Genomic DNA, 8,576 nt, shown 5'->3' with positions numbered 1-8,576 from the left:
GAAGGGAAGGGAAGGGAAGGGAAGGGAAGGGAAGGGAAGGGAAGGGACAGGTCTTTTTCAGATTTCAGCTTCAGCATGTATTGCATTCTGAGCAAATTGCTCCAATTTTCCAAATAGTACTGACGATAGCTCCATGGTTTGGGGTCACGGATCTGAGTGGTGCAGCAGAACACACAGCCACGTTGGGGGGAGTTTGTAATTAAATGATTTTTTTTTCTTCCAACATCATTGAACAGCTTTTTATGTGTTTCAGTGTCTGGATCCTAATGAAGTGACAATGCAGAGATGAGCTTGTCACAGGAGGAATTTATCTTAATAGCACAGAGCAGGGACAGCTCTATCTGGAGGCTCAGGACTGAGCTGCTCCCACCTGGAACTGCAAAAGGGATCTGGGATGGAGTGGATTTAGGACAGAGGGTGATCTGGGAGAGCAGCAATCTGGGATGGAGGAAGATCCAGGATGGAGGAGATCTGGAATGGAGGAGTATCACGGATGAAGGAGATCCAGGATGGACAGGATTTAGGATGGAGGGTGATCCAGGATGGAAGAGATCATGGGTACAGGGGATCCAGGATGGAGGGGATCTGGGTTGGAGGATGGCTGGGGATTGCGGACAGAGAGAGTGCAGAGGGAATCCTGGATGGCTGTGGATCCTGAATAAGGGGGGATCCAGCACTACTCCTGGGGGCTCTGATCCTGGCTTAACCCTTCCCAGCAGCTCCCCAGGGGGGTCCCATAGCACTGGGTCTGGGGGCACAAGACCCCTCCTAGGGCTGCAGGATCTCCCCTGGGCTGCAGGACCCCCCATGGCTGTTAGGACCCCCCATGGGTGTTCAGAACCCCCCTGAAGTTGCTCATTTTGGTGCTGTTGGGGCTCAGGGTTTCCCCGCATGCCCAGGGCACAGCTCCATGGGGCCGGGTGAGGCAGCAGCAGGAAGCTGGGGTGTGACGGGTGCCACCCACTGCTCCCGGCCAAAGTTGAGTGGAGCAGCAGCCGGCAGCACCCAGGGGTCCAGCAGCACCTGGGTGAGTGTCTCTGAGCCTGGGGAAGGGTACAGAGAGGGGTATTGGAGGTCCTGGGCCTTGAGGCTGAGCTGTGGGGAACATGGGTACATTGAGGATGGTGTCAGTGTACACATGGGGAAACTGAGGCAGGGTGGGCTCGCACGGATGGGGAATGTCTGAAATTACCCCTGTGCTCCTCTGGAGCATCCAATAGGAACGAGTACTTGACTGAGTGGGTTTCTGGAAGAAAAATCCTTCCAGCCTATGACCAATTACCCCACAGAACCCAGCTCCCTGGGGTGAGGGCACCCACGTTGGGGACAACTCACCCCTAACAGCTCCACAGTACAGGCAGGGTGCTCTGGACACGGTGGGGGGGTCACAATAGGGTGCCAGCACCGGGCAGGGCAGCACAGAGCCAGCAGAGCAGGCTCAGCCTGTTGGGCAGATCCAGGCTCTCTTTGCAGGGTTTCCACCCTGAAACTTTCCTGTGCAGAGCCCAACCGACCCCCAGTCAGTGTTGGGCAGGGGTCTGGTGGGAGACAGAGCTGGGGACAGAGCAAGGTTTCAATGGAGGTGCAGGAGGGATGCAACAGGGGCGCAGCAGGGATGCAGGATGGCTGCAGAGGGATGCAGTGGGATACAGTAGATATAAAGCAGGGATGCAGTGGGGATGCAGTGGAAATGCAGTGGGATACAGTAGATATGCAGCAGAATGCAGTGAGAATGCAATAGGGGTGCAGTGGGAATGTAGTGGGGATGCAGAGGGGATGGAGCAAGGTTTCAGGGAGGATGCAGCAGGGATGCAGTGGGAATGCACTTGGGATGCACTAGGGCTGCAAGAGGGATGCAGCGAAGATGCAACGGGATCCAGGGATGCAGAAGAGATGCAGGAAGGATACAATAGGTATATGGTGGGATGCAGCGGAATGCAGCAGGGATGCAATAGGGATGTAGAAGGAATGCAGTGGAATACAGCGGGGATGTAGCACGGATGCAGGAAGGATTAACTAGGGATACAGTGGGATGCTACCCCTCTCTCCAGCCCCTTTTTCACCCACCCTCCCCATTGCAACAGTGGGGAGAGCAGCCACCAAACACGGGTGTTTGAGTAAGAGCAAAAGCTGTGAGGTGAGCCGGGCGCCATGGGGTGTGACAGCGCTGTGTCACGGCACAGCTATGCCAGCAATCCAGGCCTGGGATGGGGCACGGCTTCCTGCAGCCCTCAGGCACCACGGCCCATGGGTGCCAACCCTGGGCACAGGGCCCTGCCTGCACTGCTATCACACCAAATCCTCTGTGGGCTGAGCTGTGGGGGGACAGTGCTGTGTAGCCCTGGTTGGAGCAAGGGATGAGAATTCCTAGGGAATCTGTGTGAGAAAAGCTTCCTGGAAGCAGAGTGAGGTCAGCCCTGCACCTATCCTGAAGTGTGCCTGTCCCCCACCAGCTCCTATCGATGGCCCCGGTGCTGCCGTGGGGTTTGGCTGCTGCTGCACCCATTGGGTTCCTGCTATTGCTGTTCTTCTGCGCCTTCTGCCCCAGGTATGTGCCCTCACATGGGGGATTTGCGAGGACTCAGCACCCCATGGGGGTCGTGCCATGCTTTTTGGCTCAGCCAAAGGGTGGCCATGGGAACATTGGTGCCACCATTCCCTTTCTACAGGGCGAGCGGACGCCTCTCCACCCAGAGCAACGCAGGGAATTCCGGGCTGGTGAGAGCGGTGCGGCCGAGGGGGCTCTGCTCTGTGTCCCCATCCCCTTTTTGTCCCCGTGTGCCCACTGCTAATGTCCCCATCTCATTAACAGTCGATCCCCACCCGTAACAACCCGTCCCTGCGAGGGACAGCCGGACAAGGGGACAAACGGGCTGTGCACCCCTCCATCCCCCATCCCCTATGAATCCTTTCTTCACTCAAAACGAGACGTCGTCGGATGTCGCCGCGTCGCTCCTTGGGGACAGCGCTGTCGCACGGGCTTGGACAGCCCCCCAGCGTCGGCAGCGGGAACGGTCCCGAATCCCCCCCCCAAAAAAAACCAAACCCGAAACATCAAGGGGACGTGGGGACAGCCTTAGGAGTGGGGGAGCGGGGAGAATCTCTCGTGGGGTTGAGAGGCACTGAGCCCAGCGCACCCCTAAAGGCCAGAGAGGATATTTGCGGGGCTGGGGGGCGATAGGGGGGCAATGAGACGCAATGGGGGGGCAGGCATGAGGCGTGTGAGCGTGCGCGAGTGTTGCACAAGAGTTTGGGGCGGGTGCGCGAGCGTCTCTTCGTTTCTGCTGCAGGTGACGCTGTCGGGACCGGGCTGCAGAGATGGGGAAGGAGCGCTGCTGGGAGGTAGGGACGGGGCAGGGGACGGAGAGACGGGGACAGCGATGGGGACAGGCGGCGGCGGCGTTCCGCTACCCCCGCTCCTGCTGCTGTGCGCGCTCCCTCTGCCCCACGCGCACCCACCTGCACGGGTGCTGCGCACGAGGAAACCGTTGCACACGCCTGAGCGTGCAACACGCGCGTGCAAATGTGCACATGCACGCGCTTATGTGCGCGCGCGGCCGTTGCATTGGCACACTTGCCCGCGGGCGTGCAAATACACGTGCACAGACACAAGTGTGCATTGCACGCGTGTCTGCGCGCTGTACCACCGCAGTCCGAAGGTCCGCGGCGCGGTCCTGCCGGCGCTGTTAATGATTTGCTCGCTCCGAGGACTGGGAGGAGCCGCGGCTTTGCGGGACTTTGAGCTGCTGCTCACATTGGAGTGCCCGCCTTGGGGTGCTCAGGTTGGGGTGCTCGCTTTGGGATCTTTGCGTTAGGGTGATCGGCTTGAGGTGTTTGTGTTAAGGTGCTCACGGGGGGATGCTCAGCCTGGAGTGCCCGTTTTGGGGGGGCTCAAATGGGGATGATTGCACTGGGATGCTCACGTTGGGGTCCCCACTTTGGGATGTGCATGTTAGGGTTCTCACCTTGGGATGTCCATTGTAGGGTGCTCACACTTGGGATGTTTGCATTGGGATACTCAGATTGGGACGCCCGTTTGGGATGCTCACATGGGAATGCTTTTGCATTGGGATATTCAAGTTGGGATGCCCTCTTGGGATGCTTACTTGGGAATGCTTGCACTGTGCTACCCACGCTGAGGTTCCCCTTGTTTGGATGCTCAGGTTGGGATGCTCACTTTGGGCTCTTTGTATTGGGGTGATCAATTTGAGATGTTTGTGTTAGGGTGCACGCATGGGGTTGCCCGCAGTGGAGCACCCGTTTTGGGGTGCTCAGGTTGGGGTGCTCACGTGGAGATGCTTGTAGTGGGATGCTCACATTGGGGTGCCCACTTTTAAGTGCCCATGATGGGATGTTCACTTTGGAAAACTCAGTGTTGTGCTCACATTGGGATGCTTGCACTGGGATACTCACATTGGGGTGACAACTTTGGGGTTCCCACACTGGAGCATTCAGGTCAGGATGCTTGCATTGGGATGCTCACATTGGGGTGTCCACTTCAGGGTGCTCAAGTCGGGATGTTCACTTTACAGTGCTCAGGTTGAGGTGCTCACTGGGATACTTGCAGTGGGGTGCCCACTTTGGGATGCTCACATGGGGATGTTTGCAGTGGGGCGCTCAGGTTCGGGTGCCCACTTTGGGATATTCGTGTTGGAGTGATCAGCTTGAGATGTTTCACTAAGGGTGTTCACATGAGGATGCCCACGTTGGACTGCCCACTTGGGGGTGCTCAAGTTGGGATGATCACATACGGATGATTGCATTAGAATACTCACATTGGGGTGCCCACTTTGGGGTGCTCAGGTTGGGATGCTTAAACTGTGTTTCCCACATTGGGATGCTCCCTTTGGTGTGCTCACACTGAAATGTTCACTTTGGGGGAATCTCCATTGGAGAGCCCATTGGGGTGTTGGTGCTGGGTCCTGTGGGGATGCTCACACTGGGATGCTCATGGGGCAGGGGTTTCAGGACACAGACGGAGGGCAGCAAAGAGGTCACGGCTCCGACCCCACAACTTCCTCTCTGTGGTCCTGCACCCAACCACCTGCTGCAGGGAACCTGCCCCCCAAGTCCCACAGCACCACGTCCCTGCAGCTTTACAACAGGAAGAGGAACACTCACAATGCAGAAGGAAACCTATTCCAGAGCCTCCTTCATCTCGGAGGTGAACAAACCGGCTGGGCACCCGCTCTGCCATCTCCTGCTGTTGACAGATCCTGCGCACAGGGCAGAACCTCCTCCTTAAATAAATATTTGAGCAGCGAGGGAAGGCGGGGAGCATGGGATGCATGGGGTTTTCCTTTGTTTTCTGTTGAATTTCTTGCAAAAACCAAAGAGAAGGGATAGAGCCGGCAGGCAGGAAGAAATGCACCAAAACTCTCATTTAAGAACATTTCCTCATTGCTACCTTACCCTGAAATGAGGGGGTGCCCCCACGCATCTCCCCCACCTCAGCCTCTCCCTCTCCTTCCCTGTAGGTGCATCGCCTTGCAGCAGGACAGACGTCACCAGTGAGGGGAACACGGACATCTCTGGGTCACCACACCCCAACACATCCCCTAAATCCTCCCCGAGGACCTCAGACTTCCTCCGTCACAGGCAGCTCCCGCTGCTGCCCGGTGACACCGCGGAGCCCGCAGTGGACGCAGTGCAGGATGCCCAGGGGTCCATCTACGAAAGCATCCGCTACAAATCCCAGAAGCTCAGTGCTGGGCTGGAGAAGCCCTATAGGGACGATGGGGACGATGGGGACGGTGGGGACCCAGTGCAGTGCTTTGTTGTGCAAGAGGAGCCGTGCAGCCCAGGCAGCCCCATACCTGTGTATGCTCGTGTCTGCAAAGTGTCCCGGGCACCACAGCACACGGTACCCAACAGCATTGAGCCCGAGGAAGAGGCTGCTCCAGCACTGCCAGAGAAGCGCTTTGACATCCTATAGGATGAGATGGAGGGATCTCAGGATTGGACACTGGGAAAAAGCTGGGTGCTAGGGAAAGGTTCTGCCCCAGAGCGTGGAGGGCATGGAACAGCTCCCCAGGGCACAGCCCTGACCTGCTGGAGCTCAGGGAGCATCGGGACACCACTCTTAGACACTGGCTTTGAGTTCTGAGTGTGCTGCTGGGATGTCCCCACACATCTGCAGCCCTGGGACCGGCTTGGTGCTCACCGTGCACTGATGGAGTATGGGCAACTCAGGGTCTTCTCAGAGCTTTCCCCCCAAAATACCAAGCTGCATCCCACGGGGGCACAGCATAATTCCCTGTGTCACCAGGCTGGGCTTTGCTCTGCTTCAAGCAGCGGCTTTGCTGGGGCTGAGTCAGATGGAGCAGAAAGGGATTTTGCTTTAAAGGAAAAAAAATAACAACTAAGAAGAAGAATACGCCTTTGACATGACTCCTGGCACAGGAGCTGGGGACGTTTCTGTTCTCACGTGTCGATGGCTGGCGCCATGCTGCATGGGGTGACTCATTTCAGTGCAAGATCTGGGGAGATCTCAGAGCCAGGGGAAATCAGGGACATTACTCATCCCTCTGCTCAGCACTTCTTAATGTTCCCAGAGGTGCCCTCGGTCACTGCAGGGGCAGTGCTGGGGGAAATCCCAGTGCTGCAGGGTCCAGAAGTGTCCGTGTGCTGAGTGCTCCCCAGTAACATATGGGCATGGCCCCATTTTCAGCTGTTAGATAATCACTTCCAGTGCACACGATGGTGTTGCTCACCTGCTGTCCTATACACTTACCTGCCTTCCTATATGTTCATTCACCACCTCAGCCTCCTGCCTCCTATATGCATGTCTACCTTCCTAAACACACCTGCATTCCTACATGCTCGCTGCATGTTCACCTGCCTCCACGTACGCCTCTCTCTATACCCATCTGCCTTCCTGTACAGTTATCCCCCTATAAGCTCACATTAGGCATGAAGGGGAGCCCAAAGGTGGGCTGTTTGGGGAATATTCACAAGAACTTCTAAAATTGCTGCCTGAGAGATGCAACACAGGCAGTGATAGGGCAGTGTCAGATCCCGGAGTGGCTCCCTAGCAAAAGCAAGCAGGTTGCAGGGCTGTGCCTTGCCCGATGTTACTGCCAAGTGTTACCGGCTTTCTTTGCGTGCCGCTCAAAGGACAAGTTGGTTAATGATTAATTCTGTATCCTGAATGAAGCGGTGGGGAAGAACTGGGACTGGCTGGGTGGTGAACAGCTCTTCATGGAGCTCCCAGCCAGTTTGGGAAGGGAGGAGATTTGGGTAAGGAGACTTGCTAACATCCTCCAGAAGGGTATTCCAGCTCGCAAGGGTTGGACAAGAAAGGCTTGGCTGGGATTTCAGCTGCTGCAAAGCACTCTCACTTCTTCACCCTTATAGAGAAGGAAAACTCACCAGCACCAAGCACCCACAATTTCATAGAGCTCTGCCATCTTCCTCTCCACCCAGCCCACGTGGATCACCATTCTCCTCATGCATCACACCCAAGAGAGCTTTTGCACATAAAGGAGCTTCTCCACACAGCCAATCATCCCCATCATATTCTCCAAATAAGACCACGCTGGGCTGTCAACCCAGACACAGAGCTCCACAGAGGAGCTCCAGCTTGTGTCCATTGCTTGGAGTTCCACATTTGGAACATTTGGAACATTTCTGGACATGAGGAAGTATTACTTTTCAGAAAGGGTGGTCAGGCACTGCAATGGATGCCCAGGGAGGTGGTGGAGTCACCGAGCCTGGGGGTGTTCAAGGAAAGGCTGGATGCTGTGTTGAGGGACATGGTTTAGTGGGAGCTATTGGGAATAGGTGAACGGTTGGACTGGATGAGCTTTGAGGCCTTTCCCATCACCACATTTGGTGATTCTATGATGCTATGATTTCAGTAGCTTGGATCCTCTCAGCTCCCAAAATAAGCCAAGATGAGATGCAAGAACAAGCAAGGTACAAAAAAAGCAAGGTTCCTGGAGAATACCTGAGGCTTGCTGAAGCTGTGCTAGCAGTGCAAAGGAAAGAGCAGAGCTTTTACAGTGAAACAGGCTGCCCAAGGAGGTTGTGGATGCCCCATCCCTAGAGGCATTCAAGGCCAGGCTGGATGTGGCTCTGGGCAGCCTGCTGACTGCACATAGCAGGGGGTTAAACTTGATCATTGTGGTCTTTTTCAACTCAGGTTCTATGATTCTATGGGAGTGGAAGCAAAGAGTTAAAAATGAGCAAGGAGAAGGAAGGGAGGGGAAAAAAGAAAAGCAAACAGGCCAGAGTTTATTAAAAAAAAAAAAAAAAAGCATAAAGAGGCAAAGAGCAGAAAAGGAAACCTCGTGAGTGTCTCTTCCTCTCTTGGCTTCTCCCTGCTTGGGCTGCAGGGAGGGGGAGGCTCTGCTGCGTGTGCCTGAAGGAGCCGGGTGCACGGCACAGCAACCTGCACCTACAGAGCAGTGCTCCAGCCCAGCACACGGAGGAGCTGCCCAGATCCACTCCTGTGCCCAGCTCTGGCTCTGTCCCACGATGCCAGCGGCACACAAACCATGCCACAACGTGTGTGACCTCTCCCCAGCCGAATTATCAGCGATGGGATTGCAACACTGGAGGAACAGAGCAGCGGA

The 8,576-nt window shown here is 56.0% G+C and overlaps 1 protein-coding gene across 1 annotated transcript; it reads left to right on the top strand.

Annotated features, from left to right (window-relative positions):
* Positions 1–984: 984 nt before the first annotated feature.
* Positions 985–7,688, top strand: LOC122188864. The gene is made up of 5 exons (XM_042887507.1): positions 985–1,027; positions 2,454–2,548; positions 2,670–2,718; positions 3,291–3,342; positions 5,478–7,688. Exons 2-5 carry the CDS (start codon positions 2,463–2,465, stop codon positions 5,933–5,935), a joined length of 645 nt encoding a protein of 214 aa, XP_042743441.1. The 5' UTR covers positions 985–1,027; positions 2,454–2,462; the 3' UTR covers positions 5,936–7,688.
* The last annotated feature ends 888 nt before the right edge of the window (positions 7,689–8,576 follow it).

The sequence above is a fragment of the Lagopus leucura genome, unplaced genomic scaffold (assembly GCF_019238085.1).
Source record: "Lagopus leucura isolate 7727_CA_CO unplaced genomic scaffold, USGS_WTPT01 Super-Scaffold_100088, whole genome shotgun sequence".
Classification (NCBI taxonomy): Eukaryota; Metazoa; Chordata; class Aves; order Galliformes; family Phasianidae; genus Lagopus; species Lagopus leucura.
The sequence above is the reverse complement of the archived record's forward strand: the minus strand, read 5'-3'. Positions and strand labels throughout refer to the sequence as shown.